We start from the raw sequence: 25470 nt of genomic DNA on the forward strand, positions 1-25470 counted from the left end.
ATTTCCCTACCATTTTCACTGCCAATAATGAAAGCAACCTTCTCCCCATAATTTCAATGCCAAGCATCCCACTCTTTAACTAACACCCATATCTTTTCAGCTCTCTCTAGTACCCCAACAACAAGAAAGTTTTAACCCCACTGGAACCTACAATCCACTTATTTATTTTTGTCCGTGCTGGGTCTTCATTGCCTCATGGACTTTATCCAGTTGGGACGGGTGGGGGCTGCTCTCTAACTGTGGCGAGCAGGCTTCTCATCGCGGTGTCTTCTCTTGTTGAGCATGGGCTTCAGTAGCTGTGGTGCGAGAGCTCAGTAGTGGCGGTTCCAGCCTCTGGAGCGCCGGCTCAGTAGCTGTGAATGGGCTTAGTTTCTCTACAGCATGTGGGATCTTTCCAGACCAGGGATCAAACCCATCCTCCTGCCCTGCTCATGTGTATGCTCAGTCACGTCCGACTCTGTGACCCCATGGACTCTAGCCCACCAAGGCTCCTCTGTCTATGGAATTTCTCGGGCAAGAATGCTGGAGTGGGTTGCCATTTCCTCCTCTAGGGCATCTTCCCAACCCAGGGATCAAACCTGCATCTCCTGCATTGGCAGGCAGATTCTTTACCACTGAGCCACCAGGAAAGCCCTGGCAGGTGGATTCTTAACCACTGGATCACCAGGGAAATTCAATAATCCATTGATTTTGCCACACTTTTGCTGTCCCTCATTCCTCTTGTGTCCTCTGTACTTCTGTCCCCTGCCTCAGACAGGGCCAATGCTTAATTTCTGGGCCAATGTTTATAATCACTCTTATGAATGAATGTTATTTGTTCATTTATTCAGCAAATAATTGTTGAACATCAGTTACGTACAGAACACTACTCTAGGAACACGGAACACATGGATAAAACAGACATGTTATCTGTCACTGTGGAGCTTGCATTTTGGTGGTTTGAGACAAATAAAAAGAAGTCAAGCTATGGTTTTTCTAGTAGTCACGTACAGATGTGAGAGTTGGACCATAAAGAAGGCTGAGTGCCAAAGAATTGATGCCTTCAAACTGTGGTGCTGGAGAAGATTCTTGAGAGTCCCTTGGACTGCAAGGAGATCAAACCAGTCAAACCTAAAGGAAATCAATTTCCTGAATCAATTCATTGGAAGGACTGATGCTGAAAAGTTGAAGCTCCAATACTTTGGCCATCTGATGAGAAGAGCCGACTCATTGAAAAGACCCTGATTCTGGGAAAGACTGAGGACAGGAGGAGCAGGGGGCAACACAGGATGAGATGCTTGGATGGCATCACTGAGCCAATGGACATGAGTTTGCACAAACTCCGGGAGATTGTGAAGGACAGGGAAGCCTGGTGTGCTGCAGTCCATGGGGCTGCAAAGAGTCAGACATGACTGAAGTGACTCAGCACTTATGAGATGCTGGAGAAGTGGCTCTCAACAGGGAACAGTTTGCCCCCCAGAGATATATGGCAACGTTTGGAGACATTTCTACTGTCACAACAGGGGGAGGGACATCTAACAGGGGGAGAATCTAGGGAGGCTGCTAAGCATCCTACAGGGCACAAATCAGTCCCCAACTACAGTGATGCTAGTGGTAAAGAATATGCCTGTCAGTTAAGGAGACGAAGGAGACATGGCTTCGATCCCTGGGTTGGGAAGCTCCCCTGGAGTAGGAAATGACAACCCGCTCCAATATTCTTGCCTGAAAAATCCCATGGACAGAGGAGCCTGGTGGCTTCAGTCCATGGGATCTCAAAAGAGTCAGACACAACTGAGTGACTGAGCATGTATACGATACAAATGTCAATAGTGCCCTGGTTGAGAAACCCTGTTCTTGAAGCTGTTAGTGCTTTAGAAGAAAACATTTTAGAAAGCAGAATGGAGGGGAGGGGTTAGAAGAAGCATTTCGGTTGGACAGTATGATTTTAAGTAGGCTGGTTAGGTCTGGGTCAGCCTCATTGAAAAGGTGGCGTTTGGGAGGAAGACCAGCTGGGCTTCCTATTTCACTGAGAAAATGAAAGTACCCATGTACTCTACCATGTCTCCAATTACTGTGACTGGAACTGTTCATGCTACTAGCAAAGGACAAGCCTGCAAATTGTGGGAGGGGTTTAGTTAAAAAAATTTTTTTTCTACAGGCTTGCAAATTGGGATCACCCATCTTCTCTACTTATTCAAGGTCATCAGTCCTGCCTTCTCTCCTATTAAACAACAGCCACGTTGCACTCGCCCACTGAGATGGCCCACACTCTGTCTGTGGAGTGATTCTCTGTATCTGAATAAATCCACTCTTCACCAATCACTTTGTCTGAATTCTTTCTGCAATGAGACATCAAGACCCAGCCTATAAAAACTAACCACATCAAATTTCAGGGCTGCACTCACCCTCTGTGATGGCCCAAACTCTGTCTGTGGAGCATGCTTCTGTCTGTATCTGAATAAATCCACTTCTTACCTATCAAAAAACCAAAAAAAAACAGCCACAACACCGGGACCTCCTTTGACCCTCTTCTACCTCCAGTTGCCAGCTTGGTTTTTTCTTCTCTTCTACAAAGCTCCCTAAAAGAGTTGTGTATTATCACTGTCTCCAATTTCTTCCTCTCACTTTTCTTGAGCCCAAGAACTCTGGGCTTTTGTTCCCAAACTACTCCTAAGGCTGTCGCCAGGGGTTCTCACAGAGCTACATGCAATCAGTTCTTGGTGCTCAGCTTGCTGACCTGTGGGCAGCACCCAACCCTGTGGATCATTCCTCTGCCTTGGTCTTCTAAACCAAATGCCCATGTGGCTTTTCTCCCATCTCTCTGGCTGATTCCTTTCCGAATCCTTTGCTGGTTCCTCCTGGTTTCCCAACCTCTATGACGGGGTACCCCAGAACTCAGTCCTTGATGATCTAATTTTCATATATGCCTCACTCAACTTCGTTAAATGTTAACATCTTACACAACATGGTACATTTATCAAAACGTAGGGATGAAAAATAGACAAAGCTACAGCTATTTTTGAATTTCATAAGTAGTGCTCTCAGGTGCCCAAGACTTGACTGGTTTAGTTTTAAAACTGAAAGTCCCACTCCCCTGAAGTCTCCTCAGAGTTGGGCAAGCTGGGCCAATCAGCCACCCTCTTCACCAGTTTTTCCACTAAATCCTTTTTCTTCTGGTCTAGGATTCAATCTAGAACACCACGTTGGTCCTGTCTCCTTGAGTTCAGTTCAGTCTCTCAGTTGTGTCCGACTCTTTACAACTCCATGAATTGCAGCACGCCAGGCCTCCCTGTCCATCACCAACTCCCGGAGTTCACTCAAACTCATGTCCATCGAGTTGGTGATGCCATCCAGGCATCTCATCCTCTGTCTTCCCCTTCTCCTCCTGCCCACAATCCCTCCCAGCATCAGAGTTTTCCAATGAGTCAACTCTTCACACGAGGTGGCCAAAGTATTGGAGTTTCAGCTTTAGCATCAGTCAAATGGCAACCCACTCCAGTACTCTTGCCCAGAGAATCCCACAGAGGGAGGAGCCTGGTGGGCTACAGTCCATGAGGTCCCAAAGAGTCGGACACGACTGAGCGACTTCACTTTCACTTTCCAAAGAACACCCAGGACTGATCTCCTTCAGAATGGACTGGTTGGATCTCCTTGCAGTCCAAGGGACTCTCAAAAGTCTTCTCCAACACCACAGTTCAAAAGCATCAATTCTTCGGTGCTCAGCTTTCTTCACAGTCCAACTCTCACATCCATACACGACCACTGGAAAAACCGCCTTGACTAGACGGACCTTTGTTGTCAAAGTAATGTCTCTGTTTTTGAATATGCTATCTAGGTTGGTCATAGCTTTCTTTCCAAGGAGTAAGCGTCTTTTAATTTAATGGCTGCAATCACCATCTGCAGTGATTCTGGAGCCCAAAAAAATGAAGTCTGACCCTGTCTCCTTAGTATCTTCTAACGTGCAATGGTTTCTCACTCTTTCCTTGTTTTTCATGACTTGAACACTTTTGAGAGAGCTGTCAGGTATGGCCAGTCTGAAAGTCCCTCAGTTTGTGTTTGTGCAAACTTCTCTCATAATTAGGCTAGATTTACAGTTTTGTGGGGGATAATGTACAGAAGGGAAGTAGGGTAGGAATTTAATCTGTTTTACTCACTGCTACATAGCCAGTGCCTGAGAGCTTGGCCCATTATAGGCAGCAAAAATCTGTTTCCTAAGAGAGTGACTGATTCTGTAGAAATTATTTAATATTATTTTGAAGTTTTTAAATGGTAATATAAATACTACCCCATCATACATATTGTTCTGCAGCCTCTCCCCCTGAACAATGTGTCCTGAAGATCCATTTTAGGATGCAGAGAGTTACTTTACTCTTCTTTTGCTGTATTGCACATAAATACAATGGTTCTTTAGATGGTCTTCTTTACACACGTGTCAGATATTCCGTGTAGACCGAAAGCTAGACTTATAGTAGGCACTTTTATGCGTTAATCGATACTGATAAATAACCAACTAAAATGGCTGAACACGTTTACAGTACTCCAGCAGTGTTAAAAAGTACCCGTTGTCATCACATCTTGCCAACAAGCAACAACCTACAGAAGCGCAGACGCTGCCGGCTGACTACCTGGACAACATCTCCCAGAAGGCACTGCGGTCCCTCGGCTACCTGGGTCTGTGTGAAATGGAATGACCAATCCCTGAGGACCTCAGAAAGGCGGGGCTGCCTCCGCTCTTCTCCGCCCTCTGGGGCGCCCAGAGCAGCGGGACTACCACTCCCATAAGCCATCGCGGACTGGCCCGCCCGGCCACCATTTCAAGACTTGGCAGGGACAACAGGGGGCCTTGGACTCCTCTTCCCGGCAGGCAGTGCGGCCCGAGGGGGGCGGAACTCCATTTCCCAGCAGGCTTCAGGCGGCGGGCACCGCGGTGCCTTGTGTGGGATGTAAGCGCGGAGGTGGGCGCGGGGGACCTAGGCCAGGACTCTCCTTGGGATTTGGGGGGACTGGCCTAGGGGCGCCTTCCGGCGGACTCTAGGGCCCCGGGGGTATGAGCGCAGAGAAGGGACGGGGCGGCCATTGGAAGTGCTCAGCGGGGTCCTAGGGGCTCACCTCCATTGGGGCCGGGGCTCCTGGTGTTGTGGGGAACAAGAAGGCCCTACAGCCTCGGCTGAGGGGTCTCTTCGATGAAAGAGGGGGAACAGATGAACGGAGCGTGAAGGGGCGGGGAAGCAAGGGTTGGTGTCTGTGAGTGTGTAAGGGGGTGTGGAACGCTAGCCGAGCTTGGGAGGGGACTCGTGGGCCGTGCCCACACGACCCTCCCCTCCGGTCGCCCACAGGCCGAGGGCCGCCGCCATGGGGCTGAAGGCTGCCCAGAAAACGCTGTTCCCGCTGCGTTCCATCGACGATGTGGTGCGCCTGTTCGCTGCCGAGCTGGGCCGAGAGGAGCCGGACCTGGTGCTCCTGTCCTTGGTACTGGGCTTCGTGGAGCATTTCCTGGCTGTCAACCGCGTCATCCCCACCAACGTGCCTGAGCTCACTTTTCAGCCCAGTCCTGCGCCCGACCCTCCTGGCGGCCTCACCTACTTTCCGGTGGCCGACCTGTCCATCATCGCTGCCCTCTATGCCCGCTTCACTGCCCAGATCCGTGGCGCCGTTGACCTGTCTCTCTACCCGCGAGAGGGGGGCGTCTCCAGCCGTGAGCTGGTCAAGAAGGTCTCCGATGTCATCTGGAATAGCCTCAGCCGCTCCTACTTCAAGGATCGGGCCCACATCCAGTCCCTCTTCAGCTTCATCACAGGTTGGAGCCCGACAGGTGGCAAGAGACAGGTGGCTGTCTCACGTGAGAATCTTGGCCCACCTCTTCCCAACACTGTGGTTTACAGAGCCCGTTTGAGACCTGTAAGCCTTGTGAGGTGGGCCAAGTGTTATGTCCCCCATTGCAGCTAGAGAAACTGAAGCCCCGGGAGAGAAAGCGATCTACCAAAGTGACACAGAGTGACAGGGCTGGGACTGGACCTCAGTCACTTGACTCCAAATCCATTAGCCCACCTTCTGCCCCCTCAGCACCTCAGCTACTGCAGCCCAGCCTGGGGCACAGAGGGCAGCAGAAGATTTAGGGGGTGAGGAGCCAAAATCTGTTTCATGGAATTGGGACAATCCATGGAGTATCTATGAACATAATTTGAAGGTGAACAGACTAGGGCTTCACCTTAAGAAGCTGAAGGCTCAGGACTTGCAAAGACTTTCCTCTTTGTTCTAAGGCCAGTTAACTGGCATTCAAGTCCTGGAGTGCCATATTGAGAAGGAATCTGAGGCTGCTTCTGAGCTTATCAAGTAAAGAGGACAGAGATAAATTAGGAGTGTCCATCAGTGGGTGTGTAAAAAAAGTGTTGGCCAGTGTCCTGGTTATAACCTACTTCAGTAAAATGAGGAAATGCTTAAGTTAGCAGAAATATATAATATAGTTGCAGAGAAATAGAAAAGGCAGGGTCAAAAGCTGGGGAACTATGAAAGATTCAGGATCTCCTGTTGAGCATGGGGAATGTAAGGGGGGAGGGAGAGGCCCTGAACATTTAGGAGGAAAGGGATAGAGGGAAGCAGGGCAGGAGTGTCAGAGGGTAAAGGTATGGAGGTGAGGGTGGGAGGGAGCATGGCCTGTCACTGTCGGGTCCCTTCCCCCAGGCCAGAGCTCAGAGGACCCTCTTTCATTACGTTACCTTCCACAGGCACCAAACTGGACAGCTCTGGTGTGGCCTTTGCCGTGGTGGGGGCCTGCCAGGCTCTGGGTCTCCGGGATGTCCACCTGGCCTTGTCCGAGGACCACGCCTGGGTAGTGTTTGGGCCCAATGGAGAACAAACAGCTGAAGTCACTTGGCATGGCAAGGGCAACGAGGATCGCAGAGGCCAGACAGTCAACGCGGGTGTGGCTGAGCGGGTACTGCACTTCCCAACCCACCCCCACATATTCTCCTAGCTCAGGCCACCCAAGGAGCTCTGCTTTCTTGGGTCATGCTCCCCTCTTCCTGTCATCACCTCCATATGTCCGGAAGGGGAGGGCCCTGTTCCTCATGTCAGTCCCTACAGCAGGCACTGGTGGGCCATCATAAGACATCTGGTCTTGTCCTCTCCCAAGAGCTGGCTGTACCTGAAAGGATCGTACATGCGCTGTGACCGCAAGATGGAGGTGGCATTCATGGTATGCGCCATCAACCCTTCCATTGACCTGCACACTGACTCCCTGGAGCTACTGCAGCTGCAGCAGGTGAGGGTACCTGTGGGACCCTGGGCCAGGGTGCTTCCGCTTGCTGAGCTTCAGCTTCCCTCTTCTGTGACATGGGTGAATCATTGCTGGCCTGGACTTTCCTGGGGCTCTTGGGAAGGGGGAAATTGAGACATGAAAGTGCTTTGACTCCAGTCAGGGGCTAGTTCCTAAATTCTGGCTTTTCCCACCTGGTGGGGAGTCCCCTACTGGTGCTGGACTGCTTCCTCTGCCTGGTAGGCTGAGGACGTGCCTCCCTCTCACCAGCTCGCACTTTTCTCCTTTGGCCCCTAGAAGCTGCTGTGGCTGCTCTATGACCTGGGACATCTGGAAAGGTCAGTAGGGGCAGTGGTCAGGCTGGGCCGCAGGGCGGGCTAGGGGCAGCCTGGACTTATGAGCCTTTCCCAGGTACCCAATGGCGCTGGGGAACCTGGCGGATCTGGAGGAGCTGGAGCCCACCCCGGGCCGGCCAGACCCACTCACCCTCTACCACAAGGTGGGGACATCTTAGGTATATAGAAGGGCAGGGAAGGGCGGCCCAGTGGTGGCTGGGGTCCCCTTCTGCTTGGGAGCTTGGGGGTCAGGTGAGGAGAGAACTTTGTGTGTATTGTGGGGTATCACCCATCCAGTCCCTTTTTGTATTTACCGCGTGCATATTCAGTGTAGTCAGGGATGTCTGAGAGGTGTTCTGGGTTCTCTGCCTGGGAGTGGTAGGTCCTAGAGTTGTCCCCTCAGCCCTACTTTTTCTACTAGCTGTCATTGTCCTTCTGGGAGTATAACAGAAGTCAAAAGTGATGACAGCACCGAGGTGGGAGTATTAACTTGGTGGGGCTGGGGGCTCCTGGGCTGGGAGGGACATTAGACTGGATTTGGAAGGCCTTGGTGTTTGTGAGGGAAAGTTCAGGAAAGGCACAGACCCTGAGCTTGGAGGATAAGCCCCTCCCCTTCCTAGGCCTTGGTCTGCAGGGTGCCTGCAGCAGTCTGGCCCAGGCCTGAGCGAGCAGACCCGCAGACCAGGGGAGGGGCAGCTGGTAGAGAAGACGATGACCAGGGTAGTAAGGTCTCATGGGAGGAGTCTCTGGAATCTTCCTGACGCCCCTTCCAGTTGTGATCCAGTGGAACATTTGTGCCATCTGGGGCTGCCTCCTTGAGACCCCTCTGCTCCATTCTCAGGGCATTGCCTCAGCCAAGACCTACTACCGGGATGAGCACATCTACCCCTACATGTACCTGGCTGGCTACCACTGTCGCAACCGCAATGTGCGCGAAGCTCTGCAGGCCTGGGCCGACACAGCCACTGTCATCCAGGAGTGAGGATCCCCCCACGTGACCCCAGCCCAGCTTTTCTTCCCCTTCCACCCAATTTACAACCCCTCTCATCCAGGAGGGAGGCCTGGGTCCCAAGTTCTATCCCCTCTCCTTTCAGTCACTAGGCAGCCAAGACCATCATCGCCTGAGAGGTAGGGACCCCTCATGAGGGCCTCAGGCCTTTCCTTCCCTCCCCTCTCCTGATTTCTGACCGCTGCCATCCAGCTCTGTATCTCCAGCCCCCCTCCTCACTCTTGCTCTGGGCTGACACAGCACCATCATCTCGGAGTGAGGACCCCAACCATTCGCTCGGTCCCCGGATGAACCCGGAAAAGAAACCAGGGCTCCCTCCCCTGCCAGGTCCCTGGGGGTACCCGCCATGGCTGAGACCCCACAGTGCCCTGCTGCCCTCACAGCTACAACTACTGCCGTGAAGACGAGGAGATCTACAAGGAGTTCTTTGAAGTAGCCAATGACGTCATCCCCAACCTGCTGAAGGAGGCCGCCAGCCTGCTGGAGGCTGGCGAGGAGCGGCCCGGGGAGCAGACCCAGGTGAAAGGCTGGGCTCCAGCCTGTGCACACCTTGCCACCTGGGCAGGGCTCCCAGTCCCAGGACGTGGAACTGCTGCATGGGACTAGGGGTGGCACAGGAAAGTTTGGTGCAGGACGGGCAGACAGCTGTGTTCTCTTACGCAGTAGCCGAGGGCCTGGGTCTGGGTTTGAGGGGCTGAGGTAAATGCGATGGAAGCCCTTCTCTTTCTCTGTCAGGGTCACTCATTCAGTTGAGGGGGTGAAATGGAGATAAAGGGTGGTTCCCCACTCCCCCCAAGTCCAGGCTAAGGACTAGATTTATAAAAGGAAGGAGTTTCTAAGAATTCTCTTCACCGCTACTCACCTCCACCAGGGCCAGGGCTCTCTGTCCAAACGAGAGGTCTGGCCTGTGCCGCCTGGTGAGGCGTGAGTAATGGGGTCTGAACTAACTGTGCCCTCTTTTCCCCCTTTCTCAGGGCACGCAGAGCCAGGGTTCTGCCCTCCAGGACCCAGAGTGCTTCGCCCATCTGCTGCGATTCTACGATGGCATCTGCAAATGGGAAGAGGGCAGCCCCACCCCCGTGCTGCACGTGGGCTGGGCCACCTTCCTTGTGCAGTCCCTAGGCCGTTTTGAGGGACAGGTGAGAGGCAGCTGTGCAGGGTGGCTGGGAGGGCGGGTGGTGACAGCAGCCAGGAGGAGTCAGACCTTTGTAGCCCTGCAGGGCATCTGCCTATCCCCTTTGGGTGCGAGTGAGACCAAGGCCCCAAGATGGCCAGGGCGTGGGGTGCCAGCCACTGGCCTGCAACCTTGGTCTTCACTTGTCATCCCCATCCGGCCCAGGTGCGGCAGAAGGTACGCATAGTGAGCCGAGAGGCGGAGGCAGCCGAGGCTGAAGAGCCGTGGGGTGAGGAAGCCCGAGAAGGCCGGCGGCGGGGCCCACGGCGGGAATCCAAGCCCGAGGAGCCGCCGCCGCCTAAAAAGCCGGCGCTGGACAAGGGCCCAGGCGCGGGCCAGGGTGCGGCACCAGGACCCCCTCGGAAGCCCCCAGGCACAGTCCCCGGGACTGCCCGCAGCACTGAAGGCGGCAGCGCTCCAGTGCCGGCACCCGCTGCATCACCGCCACCCGAGGGTCCGGTGCTGACGTTCCAGAGTGAGAAGATGAAAGGCATGAAGGAGCTGCTCGTGGCCACCAAGATCAATTCGAGCGCCATTAAGCTGCAGCTCACGGCGCAGTCACAAGTGCAGATGAAGAAGCAGAAGGTGTCTACACCGAGTGACTACACGCTTTCCTTCCTCAAGCGGCAGCGCAAGGGTCTCTGAAATACTGGGACTCCTTATCCGCCTACCGAGAGCCCGCCCTCAACCCGACGAGGCTCCACCCCAGCCTCTTGAGCCCAGGTTCCGCCCGCAGGCCCCATCCCTACCCAGAATGCCAGGCTGCAGGTTCCCAGAGTACAAACTCTGCCCAGCGCCCTGAATCGCAGGCTCTGCCCAGTCATGGGAATATAGAGCCCATCCCCAAGAGTCCCAGCCGGCCATCTGAAACCTCCCCTCTGAGCCCATCACCAGTCTTTAAAGGTCCAACCATGGGAAACAGCCTTCACCTCAGAACCCAGGCTCTAACCTTCGTCCTGATCGGTGTTGGCTCAGGGTTGCTTCCAGCCCATGGGGCTCTTTCACTCTAAACCCTAGAAGCACAGGTCCCACCTACAGCCCGGGAACCAAGGACCCCGCCCAGCTCTTAGGAGAACGTTTCCACACTTCAGAATTCCATTCCTTGCAAGCCCCCTACCACAAAGAACCTAAGAAACGCTTCCAGAATTTGGAAATGCTAGCTTCCTTGTCGCATGGGTCGGGGACGTGAAACTCTGCCCCCGGCCTGTGTGAATCCTGAGCCCTGCCCCTCCCTGCCCAAACTGGCCCTAGATCAGAGCAGACCTTTCTTCCGACCCTCTGGGAACCTCCCCGAGGTCCAGCCTGTCTCGGGGGACCCTAGAGGAAATCTACAGGGGTTTTGTTTGCGAGTGGGTGAGGGGAGCCTGATCTCTTCCTGTTTTGTACATAGATTTATTTTTCAGTTCCAAGGAAGATGAATACATTTTGTAAAAAAAAATACTTGTCGGTGTCTCATCTGGGAATTTTGGGGTGGAGCGTCCCCTCTTCTGCCTTCTGGCCCTTTGGGCTTCAGGCTCCCCATTTGTAGAGCTCGAGGAACCAGTGTCTGAAGGAAGAGCCTCGGCGCCGCCCGCTCCTCCCGGGATTGGGGCTTCCCCTTTCCGCCGAGGGTCAGTCCCGCGGGCGCCTCCTCCCGGCCGGGCGGCGGGGCATCCCCGGCCTGGCCCCGCCCTGGGGCCCGGTCCCGCCCCCGCGGCCTCGGAGCCACCGGCTCCCGCCCCGGCGGTACTACCCCGCCCCGCCCGTCCCACCCCGCCCCGCCCCGCGCCGCCCCGCGCCTCCCCGCGCCGGCTCCGCAGCTCGCGCCTGCCCGGCGCCGGGCCATGGCGCTGCTGCAGAACGTGTCGCTGCAGGATCCACGGGACCGCTTCGAGCTGCTGCAGCGCGTGGGGGCCGGGACCTATGGCGACGTCTACAAGGTGCGCCGGGCGGCGGGCCGGGCGGGAGAGCTGAGAGCTGGGTGCGCGCTCTGCGTCCTGCTGCGGGAGCTGGCCCCCGGCCCCGCCTCCTCCTCATCCCTCCTCACCCCCTCCTCATCCCTCCTCACCCCCTCCGCCCCTGCAGGCTCGCGACACGGTCACGTCCGAACTGGCCGCGGTCAAAATAGTCAAGCTAGACCCAGGTGAGGGCCGGGAGCCAGGGCCTCAGCGCTGGAGGGAGGGCAGAGCGCGGCGCAGGCGGGCGCGGTGTGAGGGGCGGAGAGTTGCCGTTTCCGAGGCCCCCCGCTGAGAGGCAGGCCCCAGGAGGTACTGTCGGCTGGCATCTGTCTGGCCTGAAGAGAGGAGGCACTCTGTGCCCATTTTGCAGATGGGGCACTGAGTTAAGGCGGCGCCCTTCATGATGCCCTGTGTTTCCCAGGGGACGACATCAGCTCCCTTCAGCAGGAAATCACCATCCTGCGCGAGTGCCGCCACCCCAATGTGGTGGCCTACATTGGCAGCTACCTCAGGTGAGGCTGCTTTATCCCCTTGCCCGCCCCCAGGCAGCCCCCATGTGGCACTGCCATGTGCCCACCCCAGCTCTGTGTCACCCCAGGAATGACCGGTTGTGGATCTGCATGGAGTTCTGCGGAGGGGGGTCCCTGCAGGAGATTTACCACGGTGAGGGCTAGGACTCCAGGCCCCAGAGGGCCACAGCCTTCTTCCCATCCCCCTACCCCAACACAGGGCAGGAGGAGAGCAATGAGGCCCTGCGCTTGGGCCCCTCTCCGCTTCTTCACTGGCTGTGTGACCTTGAGAAAAATGCTGTCCTTCTCTGGGCTGTATATCCTACCCTATGTCAGGAAGGGATGTGGCCAACTCCCCTTTCGCCAGCAGTGCCTGCTGCTTCCCCTACACAGGGTGGAGCCTGGGTGGGTCAGCATATCCCCCCTAGACCCCCAAGCCAGCCCTTACCCCTTCCATTGCAGCCACCGGGCCCCTGGAGGAGCGGCAGATTGCCTATGTCTGTCGAGAGGCACTGAAGGTAGCTGGGCCCATAGGACTGCTCACACCCCTCATCCCCAGGAGCAGGGCAGGCAGCCCAGCAGGCCCCTGTGTGTGTTGGGGTGGGGTGGGGTGGGGTGGGTGGAGTCCCTCAGGCTGAGCTGCCTGAGGGGCTGTGGGTCCTGGCGGGGAAGGGGCCCCAGCCCTATTGCCGGAAGCAGCCCATTTCCCTTTTGGCTCAGTCACTTCCTGTTTGGGGAGAGGGGTGGAGGAAGCTGCTTGGGTGGGGGACCCCAGGCCTGAGGGGGTTCAGGAGAGGGGAGATACAGGGGGTAGCTGCTCTCAGGGGCTCCTCTTTGTCCGCAGGGGCTCCACCACTTGCATTCTCAGGGGAAGATCCACAGAGACATCAAGGTAGGGGTCTGGCCAAGGGCATCGTGGGAGGGAGGAGGGAACTCTCGGTGGCACCAGACAGGATTCTCTCTCCTCCATTCCCACAGGGAGCCAACCTTCTCCTCACCCTCCAGGGAGATGTCAAGCTGGGTCAGTACCCTGGGGACACCGTCAGGGCGAGGGTTCTGTGGGAGCTCCTGGAGTCTGGGAGCCTGCTTGTCCTCGGGCAAGTCGTTTTACCACTTGAGCCTTGGTTTCCCCGTTTAGAACATGGCACCGTTCTCCCTTCCTGCTGGAAAGTTGGATGTGGTTGGGTCTGTATGGAGTCTAACCCGGGACCGGGCACTGGGTCAGGGCTAGAAGGTGGTCGACCCCTCCCAGGAGGGAACCTGGCCTTGCCTTGTGCCTGTGGCTGCTGTAGCTGAGCCTGGGCCACCTGCTGTCTGAGCCCCGCCAGGTGCATCCTGAGCCTGTGCCCCGGCTGTGGGTGGGGAGTGGCAGCCTGAGGTGGGGTGAGAGCAGCTTTTCTCCCTGCAGCTGACTTCGGGGTGTCAGGCGAGCTGACAGCGTCTGTGGCCAAGAGGAGGTCTTTCATTGGGACTCCATACTGGTGAGGCTGCGCCTCTGGCTGAGGGGGTGGGGGTCGTGAGCGGAGGCCCCTGGCCATCTCATGTGTGACCTTGCCTGCAGGATGGCCCCAGAGGTGGCCGCCGTGGAGCGCAAAGGTGGCTACAATGAGTTGTGTGACGTCTGGGCCCTGGGCATCACCGCCATCGAGCTGGGGGAGCTGCAGCCGCCTCTCTTCCACCTGCATCCCATGAGGTCAGCAGAACACTTGCCCCTGGCCTGGCCCAAGAACCCTGTAACCCTTGACCTCTGACTTGTGGTCTCCACAGGGCCTTGATGCTCATGTCCAAGAGCAGCTTCCAGCCGCCAAAGCTGAGAGACAAGACTCGCTGGTAAGGGCCACATCGCCTGCTGGGCCCCCCTTTCAGTCTGCCGGCTCCCCAGGTGCAGCCTTGAGGGTCTGCCCTTCCTGAGCCTCCACAGACCATGTCCAGGAGTGGGGCCTGGGCCCTGTCTCTGCTCCGGGGACCCGTGTGGACAAGGAAGAAAGGCGGGTGGCTGATAATGGAGGCGCTGCCGTGTCGAAACAGCAGTGTTGCTCAGGCCAGCTGCCCGCGGCCTCAAACTGGCCCCTTCCTGGGCAGGCTCAGCAGAATCCTCTGGAGTGGGGGCAGGATGCTCTGCCTGAGGGCTAACCTGGGGCGGGATTGGGGTGGGGGGGCTCTTGTACCCACTAGGACCCAGAATTTCCATCACTTCCTCAAGCTTGCCTTGACCAAGAATCCCAAGAAGAGACCGACAGCAGAGAAGCTTCTGCAGGTGGGAGGCAGGAGGGTGGAGCAGGGGGCCTGATACTCAGAAGCAGGGACCGGAAGCCAGGAACCAAGCTGCGCCCCCCCTCCATCCTCTAGCACCCCTTCACAACCCAGCAGCTGCCTCGGGCTCTCCTCACACAGCTGTTGGACAAGGCCAACGATCCCCACCTGGGAACCCCCTCTCCAGAAGACTGTGACCTGGAGGTAAGTGAGAGCCCCTGGGGACTGGGTCTTGGCCTGGTCTGGGGGTGAGGAGTACACAGGTGATACAGTCACGTCCCTTCAGCTCGTGTGTTTGCATCACAGGGAGCTTCCGTCTGGTTGAGCCCACCTGTTAGGAATCTTCCCTCAGCCAGTCTGCCTCCCTGTCGCCCACTCCAACAGGGGCTTGCCCTTGGCCCTGTGATGTTAAGGGCTACCTTAACTGAAGGTGCTTAACTTAAGCCACCTTCTGTTCTCTCTGTGATCTTTGGCAAGTTCCTTGCCTCTCTCTGCTGGTTTTCTCACCTGTGAAAGGCAGGTGCATTTAATCTCACGGTAATCTCAGAGCGTTATTGTGAATACAAACACGTCAGTGTGTATAAAGCACCTCAAGGAATGCCTAGTATGAGGTGAGTGTGGGCGTGTGCCCACTGTGTGTGTTCCCTTGTAGACTTATGACATATTTCCGGACACCATTCATTCCCGGGGGCAGCATGGCCCAGCCGAGAGGACCCCCTCGGAGATCCAGTGTGAGTCTGTTTTTGGGAGGGGGAGCTGTGGGTGGATTTGGGGGCTGTGTGTATGGATTTGGTGGGGGGCTGTGTGGATTAGGGGGCTATGTATGTGAATTTGGTGATGGAGGGCTGAGTGTGGACTTGGGGGGGCTTTGTGTTTGCCTAGGGGGGGTTGAATGTATAGAGTTGGGAGAGTTGGGAGAGGGCTATCTGTGTGGAGTTGGTGGAGAGCTGTGTGTGGAGTTGGTATGATTTTAGGGATCAGTCCTGAGTCTCTGGCCCCCTAACACCTGGATCTGGGCCCCCAGTTCACCAGGTGAAATTCGGCGCCCCACGCAGGAAGGAAACAGACCCACTGAATGAGCCGGTGAGGGGCTGGCTATGAGGGTGGTCCTCGGGGCAGGGCTAGGGAGCTCTGCAAGCGGCCAAGCATCTCAAACCCAGGAGCCTTGACGGCCGCAGCAGCCTGGCCCTTGGGCCCGGGAGAGCCGTTCTAACAGACCCGCACAGGGACTGGGAGGGCTGGGGCTCCTTCCTGGGGCAGATCGTTTTGGACAGTTGGTGGAGGGTGGCAGAGAGCGATCATGCCTTTCTAAGGTGTGGGCCTGGGACTTCCCTGGCGGTCCAGTGATTAGGCCTCCACGCTTCTGCTGCAGGGGGCGCGGGTTCCATCCCTGGTCAGGGAACTAAGATCCCAGGTGGTCCATGCAGCATGGCCAAAAAACACACATGGGCCTGTCACGCGTTGGAGGACACCCCCCACCGCCACCCCCTTCGGCACGTTCCTCTCTGCCTCAGTCGCTGTGACTGCTGGGTTGTCTGACTCACCGTCTCTGCTCTCTCGCTGTCTCTCGTTATCAGCACCACTCTTCGCCCCCACAATCTCAGGCTCTCCATGCCTGTCTCTCTCACTCTCTCGTTCTCTCTCGCTCTTTGCGTTTGTCCCTCTTTCACAGTTTCTTTGTCTCGTTGTCTCTCTCCCAATTCTCTTGCCTGTTACCATCTCACTTTCCGTCTATCTGTCTGCCTTCTCTCTCTCTTCCCCCGTCTCTCCAGCGCCCTCTCATGTTGCCTGTCTGTCTCTCTGCCTCCCTCCCGGCCTTTCTGACTTGGTTTCCCCACAGTGGGAAGAGGAATGGACACTGCTGGGGAAGGAGGAGCTGAGCGGGTGAGTGAGGGGGAAGGAAGCTGCAGGGGGGCAGGAGCAGGAGGGCAGGCTGACCTCTGACCCCTCCCCATCCCTGCCCAGGAGCCTGCTGCAGTCAGTCCAGGAGGCCCTGGAGGAAAGGTGAGGGCCCGGAGCCCGGAGAGGGGTGGGGACCGGGCTCATGACCCCATCACACCTCACACCTCGTCTCCCTGCAATCTGTCCCCAACAGGAGCCTGACCATCCGGCCGGCCTTGGAACTCGAGGTTCAGAGTGGAGGGGAGCTGGGGGTGGGGGTGCTGCTGGCTGGGAGTAGGTTACCGGGTCACTTGCTAACAGCTGGGCTGGGTCCCCTGACCCTCCTGCCAGGAGCTGGACTCTCCAGATGACACTATAGGAACCATCAAGAGGGCCCCGTTCTTGGGGCCATCTCCCACTGAGCCTCCAGCTGAGGACCTTCACCCCAGCCTCCCAGGTGAGCCAGCTGTGGGGGGGCAGGAGGCCGGCCCGGGGGTGGTCTGGGACTGGAATTCACGGCCGCTCTGTGCCTGCAGGAACCCCACCCCTGCCGCACCCAGGCCCCACCAGCCCTCCCCTGCTCCCCACCGCCTGGGCCACCATGAAGCACCGGGAAGATCCTGAGGTGAGGGGGTGCTGAAGGGGAGTGGGGGAGATGGGAGTCTTCGGGTAAGACCCTGACTCCTCTCCTCCCTCCCAGAGGTCATCCTGCCACGGGCTCCCCCCGACTCCCAAGGTGCACGTAAGTGTTTGTTTCATAGCTCCGCCTCCTGTCCGCCTGCTGCCCCACCGCCCCCCGCTGCCCCTTAACTTCCTCATCAGCCTCCTGCTTCCTCTCCAGATGGGCGCCTGCTTCTCCAAGGTCTTCAATGGCTGCCCCCTGCGGATCCATGCTGCTATCACCTGGATTCACCCTGTCACGCGGGGTAGGCAGGGCCAGGGAGGAGGAAGGAGACTGGGAATCCCTGGCTTGGGTCAGAGGATGTAGCTGACCTCTGACCCCATGCCCCAACCTGCAGACCAGTTCCTGGTGGTGGGAGCCGAGGAAGGTATCTATACCCTCAACCTACATGAACTGCATGAGGATACACTGGAGAAGGTGAGGCCAGCTGGCAGGGGGGCCGGGGGCCCGGGGGCTGGGGGCTGACGCTGTCCACCTGTTGCTCTGTGGCCTCCAGCTGATTTCGCACCGCTGCGCCTGGCTCTACTGCGTGAACAACGTGCTACTGTCCCTCTCAGGTACCAGCTGGGACAGGCAGGGGGCGGGGCCAGCACCCTGCCCACCAACTCTGATCCCCACCCCCTCCCACCTCCCTCTGCAGGGAAATCCACGCACATCTGGGCCCACGACCTCCCAGGCCTGTTTGAGCAGCGGCGGCTACAGCAGCAGGTCCCTCTCTCCATCCCCACCAACCGCCTCACCCAGCGCATCATCCCCAGGTCAGCAACCCTGGCCCTGCGGGGATGGGAGCACCTGGGGGAGATGGAGGGACAGAGCCAGGGCTGGAACTGGCCTTTCCTGGTCCTGACACTGTGTCAGGCGAGCCCTTGGCACTGTGGTGGGTAGGCTGTGGGGCACATGTCTCTTGAGCACTGGGAAACACCAGTTCTTAGGTTGGGCTTGGGGACTAGTCCCATGAGTCCTTAACACTCAGCTCTGGGGTGAGCCAGAGCTGGGAGGGGCGGGGAGGCCTCAGAGAGGCTAGGTGAGTTTGTGGGAGTTGACAGCACATGGGGGTCTTCCAGGCAGATGCATTAGAGATCAGCCTTCCAGCGAGGGAGGAATATGTGTGAATTTTCCTAGGCGATCTGGGGAGGTAGAAGGTGTTTGGCCTGAGTAGGGGAGGGGGAGCAGCCCAAGGGGAAGCCGCATAGGTGGTAGAGCTGTGCCTTTGATGCCAGGCCGGGATCTGGGCTTTGTCTGACTGGCAGTGGCACTGGGGGCATCTTAGTAGGATCCCTCTGTATGTCAGTCAGGACTCTTCCTATTGCGGATGATTTCACTCACTGGCTTTAGCACAAAAGGGAATTTAATGCCTCGGGTGGGAGTGGAGTCTGATGCTTCCCTGGTGGCTCACATAGTAACGAAACCATCTGCAATTCAGGAGACCCAGTTTCGATCCCTGAGTTGGGAAGACCCCCTGGAGAAGGAAATGCAACCCACTCCAGTATTCTTGCCTGGAGAATCCCATGGACACAGGAGCCTGGTGGGCTGCAGTCCATGGGGTCACAGAGTCAGACAGGACTGTGCGGCCAAGCACTAACATTTAGCACTAACAGGAGTAGGGCCAGCTGCAGGCCCAGCTGGATCCAGGCTCCAGCAGCACCCTTAGGCGTCTTCCTGCATCTCCTGGCTCTGCTTTCCTCTTGTCACCTACATCCTCAAGCAGGCTTTCCTGTCCAGTGACAGCTACCTGCAGGTCCACCCAGTGATCCACTAGCTAATAAACCCATGGAACTGGAACCTCTGTTTCCAAGTAATTCCCACCACAGGCTGGGGCCAGTTCTCACGGGCCTAGCTGAGGGCCGTGCCCGCTTCTGGACTGGTCACTGCGGCCATGGGATGAGGAGCCAGAGGCCAGGCCTGGGTCACGCGCCCTCTCCTGGAGCTGGGGAAGGAGAGAGGGGCTTGTCTGGGCAGATGGACATGGGAGCGCCTGCCGATGGCTGTGGTGACAGCGGGAAGGATGAATGGAGCAAGAGGCTGATGAGAGGGCCTGGAGAGGAGGCCAGTGTAGTGACCTGAGACGAGGGACCCGAGCAATATTTAGGAAGTAGGATTGACGGGATCTGGGGGCCAAGGAGAGTGTGCGTGAGGGGAAGGGAGGGACAGGGAGACCCCCGTGAGCAGACTTGAGGTGTGTATATGAGGTGGTGTGTGCGTGCCAAGTCTCTTCAGTCATGTCCGACTCTGTGCGACCCTATGAGCTATAGCCTGCCAGGCTCCTCTGCCCACGGGTGGTAGGGGCCCTCGTTCAGCTGCACAGCTCCTGGTATGTGCCAGGCAGCCTTCTGGGCTTGAGACCCTTCTGGGAACTAGAGACCCTTGTAACTCCTCAGACTCTCTGTCAAGAGGGACAGACAACAATAGGCATGAGGAAGGAGGCAGCCCAGTGGTGACCTGGAGGAGGGTCAGAAGGCGATGTTCAAAGGCTGGTCAGGAAGGACGTCCCTGAGAGGGTGCTGTGTGAGCAAAGACTTGAGGGGGTGATGGAGTGAGTCCTGAGAATATCTGGGGGCTGGGGGTTGGGGGCTGGAGCCCAGAGGCCAGGCCTGCTTGTGTGAGGAACAGCAAGGAGTCAGGGGGTCCACATGGGGGCAGTGAGAAGGGGCTGGCCTCTGGGGGCCCTGTCGCCACAGAGCGGCCTTTACCCCTGACTGAGTGTGCCCTGATTGAGGTTCTCACAGGTTATTCTGGCTGCTGCGCTGGGAGGAGGCTGGAGGAGATACAGGCGGAAGCAGAGGCCTATCAGGAGGCTGGTGCGACCTGATGGCGCCTTGGGCCAGGGTAGCGGTGAAGGAGGACAGAGGCAGTCAGATTCCAGTTTTATTTTGAAAGCCAGACCAACAGGATTTCCTGACAGTTGGTGGATGGAAGAGAAAGAGAGGAGTCAAGGATGACTCCAGGGTTTTGGCCTTGGCAACGGAAGGATGAAGCTGTCATCAGCTGCGGGTGGGGCAGAATTCAATGGTGTCATGTGGAGTTTGAAATGTACAAGACAGGCCTTAGCTCTTGTTGGGCAGTGGGGGGTGGCCCTGAGATTTGAGCGGGTAGGTGGGCTGTGGGCTTAGACATTGCCCTGACCAGGTGGGTGGTGGAAGCCAGTGGGGTGGGTGCAGGAGGATGGGCCGTGGCTACACCCACCGGGGAGATGAGGGGCCCAGGTCCTTTGTGCAGCAGGCTCGCTCGAGGACCACACTGGGAACCCAGTGGCCTTGGAGCTTCCTGACCTCAGTCTCAGGCCAACCTATGCTTTGGCCTGGGACCTGCAGGAAACAGGCTCAATACAGCCCCGTGTCACAGGCAGCTTTGGGTGTGTGTTCGGGAAGTCACAGTGGAGATCTCAAATTGTTGGAGAAAAAAACAAAAAAGTCTGTCTCTGTCCCATCTGAAGGCCAACTGGGAAGAGAGTGGAAGGAACAGGGGAGGGTGGAGCGAAGGCAGGGAGAGAGGTGCTGGCTTCCTCGGTGAGGCCCACATCCCAGCAGAGGGTGCAGACAGGCCCTGGGTCACAGGGAGAGGTGGCCGGGCTGCTGGCATGCTGCCTTGTCCCTCAGAGCAAGAAATGGGCTCGGAGCTTCCCCTGAGGGCTTGGGGGACAGCAAGTAACCAGAGCAAGGACCCTACTTCTCCCTCAGCACCAGAGGAAGCCACCCACCGGCCACCCCGTGTAATAGCCAGCGCAAACAGAAGAAGGCCTGGCGATTGCCCTTTCTTGCGAGTCTTCGTCTCCCCTGGCCAGCTTGTCCACCTGTGACGTTTGGCACGTGGGGTGGGAACTGGCCCTGAGGGCTCTGGCTGAAGGAGAAGCTGGAGCCTGAATCAGCTCCCAGCCCTCCCACACGCTCATTTCTTCATTTTGGGCTTCCTCAGTGGCTTAGTGGTAAAGAACCCGCCTGCCAATGCAGGAGATGCAGGTTCGATCCCTGGGTTGGCAAGATCCCTTGGAGGAGGAAGTGGTAACCCACTCCATTATTCTTGCCTGGGAAATTCCATGGACAGAGAAGCCTGACCAGCTACAGTCCATGGGGTCGCAAAAGAGTTGAACACGACTTAGCAACTAAACAAAAACAGCATTTGCATCCTTCCTTTCCTTAAAAAGGATTTTCAGTGACTGAAAATAGGTGGGAAAGTATTAATAGGGGAAGAGAAAAGCTAGCCTTCTGTGAGGGCACCTGTTACGTGGGCTCTGTTGCAAGCCCTCTGCTGAGTTAACTCATACAAACCTCACTGTGACCCTGCAAGGTGGGTATCACGGTTGCACCCCCCACCCCCCATCTACAGAGGAGTCAGCTGAGGCACCGAGAGATCAAGTGTCTTGCCCCCCAGTCAGGGTTAGAGAGAATTCTGTGAGCCAAACCCCTGGTCTGGATGTACAGGCTCCAGGCTGTCAATTTGGGTGCTGGAGCCACGGGCCCAGCATCACATCCCCTTCTGTTACTCGAGCAAGTGACTTGGCCTTCCAGAGCCTCAGTCTGCCACCTGTGAGGCAGGGAAGGTGTTAGAACCCATCCTTAGGGCTCTGTGGGGGGCGGGCCTTGCCCAGGATGGCGCCCGGGACACCTGCCCTGGTTGCTGTCCCCCCAGGCGCTTTGCCCTGTCCAGCAAGATTCCTGACACCAAAGGCTGCCTGCAGTGTCGTGTGGGTAAGAGCTGGGGGGCGGGTGGGACGAGGTGGGGGCGGGGCGGGGTGGGGCGGGGCTAGCTGGGCGCAGACGGGCACAGCCCGGGGCTCACCACCTCCTCTCCCTCAGTGCGGAACCCCCACACGGGCAGCACCTTCCTGCTGGCCGCGCTCCCTGCCAGCCTGCTCCTGCTGCAGTGGTACGAGCCGTTGCAGAAGTTCCTGTTGCTGAAGGTGCGGGGCCGGTGGGGGGACCCCTTGGGCGGGTGGCAGGGGGGTCTGGGGGAGGAAATGAAGACCTGAGTGCCGCTGCTGCCCCCAGAACTTCTCCAGCCCCTTGCCCAGCCCAGCAGGGATGCTGGAGCCGCTGGTACTGGACGGGAAGGAGCTCCCGCAGGTGTGTGTGGGGGCTGAGGGCCCTGAGGGGCCCGGCTGCCGTGTCCTGTTTCATGTCCTACCGCTGGAGGCTGGCCTGACGCCCGACATCCTCATCCCACCCGGTAAGCTGGAGGGCCAGGCCCTGCGTGAATACGTGTGTGTGTGCGTGTGGTATGTATACACAGAGAGTGCCCCACAGAGGTTCCCAGCCTCCTTTTAGCTGGGTCTCCCCATAGAAGATGTCACTAGACCAAAGGGCTCGGCAGCTAAGACAACCTGACCAACCCCGCGGGGGCTGCAGGGAAGGCAGGAGCCAGAGGCCTTCATTCTGAGCAAGGAAGCAGGATCCTGGGTGCTGGGGCAGCTCAGGGAGTAAAGGGAGGGGCGGTGGGTGAAGGAAGGGGAGGCGCCCGGACCGTACGGTGCCCAAACTCCCAGCCAGGGGTCTCATGGGATTTCACTCTTGATTCTCACAACGGCCCTGTGAGGTAGGTATCGTCATGCCTGGTTACAGTTAAGGAACCTGAAGCTCAGAGATCCAAGGTCACATAGTGACTGAGTCTTGAAGCCTGGCTCCCCTGACTCCCGGGTCCCTGCTCTCCCACGGCTCCCTGGGGTTCAGCCCGGCTCCCTGTGAGCCTGCGGATGGGTCACTTTGGCGCCAAGCCTCAGTGCCCCAGCTGTGCAGTGAGATCCGGCATCATGACACCCCGCAGGATGCTCTTGTGGTGAAGACTGCCTAACGACCCGCCCCCCGCCCCATGTCTTCCTCTCGGAGCTAGAGCGGGGCTGGTGGCTCAGCCAGGCCTTGTCTTCCTTCCCTAACTGCAGAGGGGTTCCCGGGCTCGGCCCAGCAGGTGATCCAGGTGGACAGGGACACCGTCCTGGTCTGCTTTGACCGTGAGTGTTCCTGGGGTCAGGCCCGGGGTGTTGGAGGGGGTGGTGAGGGAGCCCCCCCACCCATCAGCACCCCCCACCCCGCCCCTGTGCAGGCTGTGTGAGGATCGTCAACCTGCTGGGCGAGCCCACGGCCACGCTGGCACCTGTGCTGACCTTTGACTTCCCCATTGAGACTGTGGGTGAGTGAACCGGACGGTGAGGGGTGGGGGTGGGTGCAAAAGATGCCAGCCTGGAGGGCATGATGTGGCCCTGGGGCTTGGGGCTGGCAGCAGAACAAGGAGGCAGGTCCCCCAGCCCCTCTTGAGAGCCATCCTGGCCACCTGCAGTCTGGTCTGCAACCCACACCTGGGCCCGGGGCGTCGCAGGGGGAACCAGTGGCCTCGGGCAGGCACGGGGCTGATGGTGGCCCGGCCCTTCCCAGTGTGCCTGCAGGACAGCGTGCTGGCCTTCTGGAGCCATGGGATGCAGGGCCGCAGCCTGGACACCAATGAGGTGAGGGGGTCCCAGGCACTGACCAGGCTGCCCTTGAGCAGAGTCTTTGGGTAGGTGAGGCAGGACCAAGGCTGCAGAGGGCCGGGAGGCCGGGGGTTGGGGGAGGAGCCTGAGCAAAAGTCCAAGGTCAGTTTGGCCTGGTTGCCTCCCTTCTGATGTTCAAGTGCTAGATGAGAACTCTGCACCTGTGGGCCTCCCCACCCGGTGGTCCCCACCTTCTAGGAGAAGGTGCGCTGGGGTGGCCTCAGTGCCCCTTTTCTTCCCAGGTAACCCAGGAGATCACAGATGAGACGAGGATCTTCCGAGTGCTCGGCGCCCACAGGTAGGACTCGGTGCCCGGCCTCCCCGTCAGTCACCCCCCACCCCCACCCCCACGGATGGTGGTGCCATGCGCCTTCCCACCTCGCTCACCTCCATTCTCCCTCCCCTCCAGAGACATCATCCTTGAGAGCATTCCCACCGACAAGCCCGGGGCTCACAGCAACCTCTACATTCTCACAGGCCACCAGAGCAGTTACTGAGCAAGTCACCTAGCTGGCTTGGCCAGGGGCGCCTCCGCCTGCCCCATGCGGCAGTTCTTTCAGGCAGGGGGGCCCCTCCAAGATTAGAGGAGCTCAGGCCCTGGTTCTGCTGGTCTGAAAGGGCAGAAATCCTGAGAAGAGTCTGGGGGCTCTGGGAAGGGAGGGGCCCGCAAGCCCACACCTCTGCAATAACTGGACCAGAAGAAGCTGCTGTCATATCCCCCTCCCAAGTGGGCAGCTGGTCCCCAGAGCGCCGTGGCAGGGCCCTGGGCAGTTTGGGGGCAGCCTGGGGCTATCCATTCCATTTTGTTCCACTTTTCCTTTCCACTCATCCTGCCAAGAGCCTGCCCCTGCGCTCCATCCTGGGGAACGTGGTATTTAAAAGAGAGACTATATTGGCATTAAAGCTGGTTTGATTCGATTCCACTGGGTCAGGGGATGGTGAGCCCACTGCCTCATCTCCCGCCACGTCTCCCTCCAGCGCATCTTTCTTGGCACCAGGGGCTGTGGATGAAACGTGGAAGGGGGGCCACCAGTTTTCTGGTGACTCTCTCACGGGGAGCCAGGCAGAGGTAAAGGGGAGGCCTCGGCCCCCTTGAGATCTCAGGGTCTCCATGTTTTCCTGGGCTCCCCTGCTCAGGATGAGTCCCCTGCCTTGCAGTGTGAGGTTTCCTTTGTGGCCAAGGATTTACGCTGATGGGGCGGGGGGAGGCGCCGAACAACGGATTCATCCGGAGGACCCCTGTCCCAGGTGGGAGCCCACCAGGTAGCCTGTGGAAGGGGCCAGAAGGGGCCAGCCCAAGGCTGCTCTACCCAGCCCCAGGGAGGCTGCAGCCTGTGGAGACAGCCTGTCACGACCTGCATCCCGCACCCAGGCCTGGGGCTGCCTCCCACCTACTGTCTGCTTTGTCAGGCTGGGATTACTAAACACGGGCGTGCTCATCAAGCTAGACTCTGGGAAGATTAGCCTGTGTCCATTGAACAAGAGTTCCTGGGCTCCCAGAGGGATTCCCTACCCAGATGTGGGCCAGCCCCCAGTGAGGGCAGCTGTCCTCCTTGCTGGAGCCTGCATCTCGAGGGTACATCCATCCACCTGTTGCTAGCTTTGGGCTTTCCGTGGTCATTCTCCCATGTGTCCCTCTTAGACAGTGCCGTACCCCCAGGCCAGGGAGCCCCAAGTGGTCCCAGGCACTGACCAGGCTGCCCTTGAGCAGAGTCTTTGGGTAGGTGAGGCAGGACCAAGGCTGCAGAGGGCCGGGAGGCCTGGGGCTGGGGGAGGAGCCTGAGCAAAGGTCCGAGGTCAGTTGGGCCCGGTCGCCTCCCTTCTGATGTTCAAGTGCTAGATGAGAACTCTGCACCTGTGGGCCGTTGGCAAATATTTGATAAATGAATGAAGTGCTGAGTGGGTGGGTAGATGGCAGCCCAGTCCCTAGTGCTCCTGGCAGGGGACCCTGAGCCATTTTGTGTTCGTCACATTGTCCCCTTGTCCACCCTCCTGCAGA

General features: G+C 58.0%; 2 protein-coding genes across 3 annotated transcripts; both read left to right on the top strand.

Annotated features, from left to right (window-relative positions):
• The first annotated feature begins 4895 nt into the window (after positions 1-4895).
• On the top strand, positions 4896-11137 carry MEN1 (menin 1). The gene is made up of 10 exons (XM_068976210.1): positions 4896-4922; positions 5316-5776; positions 6705-6913; positions 7112-7240; positions 7532-7572; positions 7646-7733; positions 8411-8547; positions 8962-9097; positions 9553-9717; positions 9918-11137. Coding segments are annotated over exons 1-10 (1848 nt in total). The 5' UTR covers positions 4896-4920; the 3' UTR covers positions 10398-11137.
• A 438-nt stretch (positions 11138-11575) lies between these two features.
• MAP4K2 (mitogen-activated protein kinase kinase kinase kinase 2) lies at positions 11576-24823 on the top strand. 2 transcript variants are annotated; one of them, XM_068977843.1, is made up of 32 exons: positions 11576-11671; positions 11817-11874; positions 12111-12201; positions 12288-12352; positions 12661-12716; positions 13043-13090; positions 13177-13219; positions 13607-13679; positions 13760-13891; positions 13966-14028; positions 14374-14455; positions 14548-14655; positions 15104-15182; positions 15476-15534; positions 16292-16335; positions 16417-16455; positions 16547-16580; positions 16684-16789; positions 16869-16957; positions 17033-17074; positions 17174-17258; positions 17352-17431; positions 17511-17571; positions 17655-17772; positions 21641-21699; positions 21808-21911; positions 22000-22177; positions 22887-22955; positions 23048-23134; positions 23377-23447; positions 23714-23769; positions 23881-24823. In XM_068977843.1, the coding sequence occupies exons 1-32, from the start codon at positions 11576-11578 to the stop codon at positions 23966-23968; spliced, it is 2463 nt and encodes an 820-aa protein (XP_068833944.1). In that variant the 3' UTR covers positions 23969-24823. The 2 variants fall into 2 exon arrangements, with proteins under 2 accessions (XP_068833944.1, XP_068833945.1); XM_068977844.1 differs by having other exon boundaries at positions 16893-16957.
• The last annotated feature ends 647 nt before the right edge of the window (positions 24824-25470 follow it).

The sequence above is a fragment of the Capricornis sumatraensis genome, chromosome 8 (assembly GCF_032405125.1).
Source record: "Capricornis sumatraensis isolate serow.1 chromosome 8, serow.2, whole genome shotgun sequence".
Classification (NCBI taxonomy): domain Eukaryota; kingdom Metazoa; phylum Chordata; class Mammalia; order Artiodactyla; family Bovidae; genus Capricornis; species Capricornis sumatraensis.

Excerpts from the sequence above, each read along its gene's own strand:
- MAP4K2 (XM_068977843.1), top strand. The coding sequence starts at position 11,576 with ATGGCGCTGCTGCAGAACGTGTCGCTGCAGGATCCACGGGACCGCTTC. Across the intron at positions 17,432-17,510 it reads ATGAGGATACACTGGAGAAG|CTGATTTCGCACCGCTGCGC; the intron begins GTGAGGCCAGCT and ends TGTGGCCTCCAG. Across the intron at positions 22,956-23,047 it reads CGTCCTGGTCTGCTTTGACC|GCTGTGTGAGGATCGTCAAC; the intron begins GTGAGTGTTCCT and ends GCCCCTGTGCAG.
- MEN1 (XM_068976210.1), top strand. Across the intron at positions 7,734-8,410 it reads CACTCACCCTCTACCACAAG|GGCATTGCCTCAGCCAAGAC; the intron begins GTGGGGACATCT and ends CTCCATTCTCAG. Across the intron at positions 9,718-9,917 it reads TAGGCCGTTTTGAGGGACAG|GTGCGGCAGAAGGTACGCAT; the intron begins GTGAGAGGCAGC and ends CATCCGGCCCAG.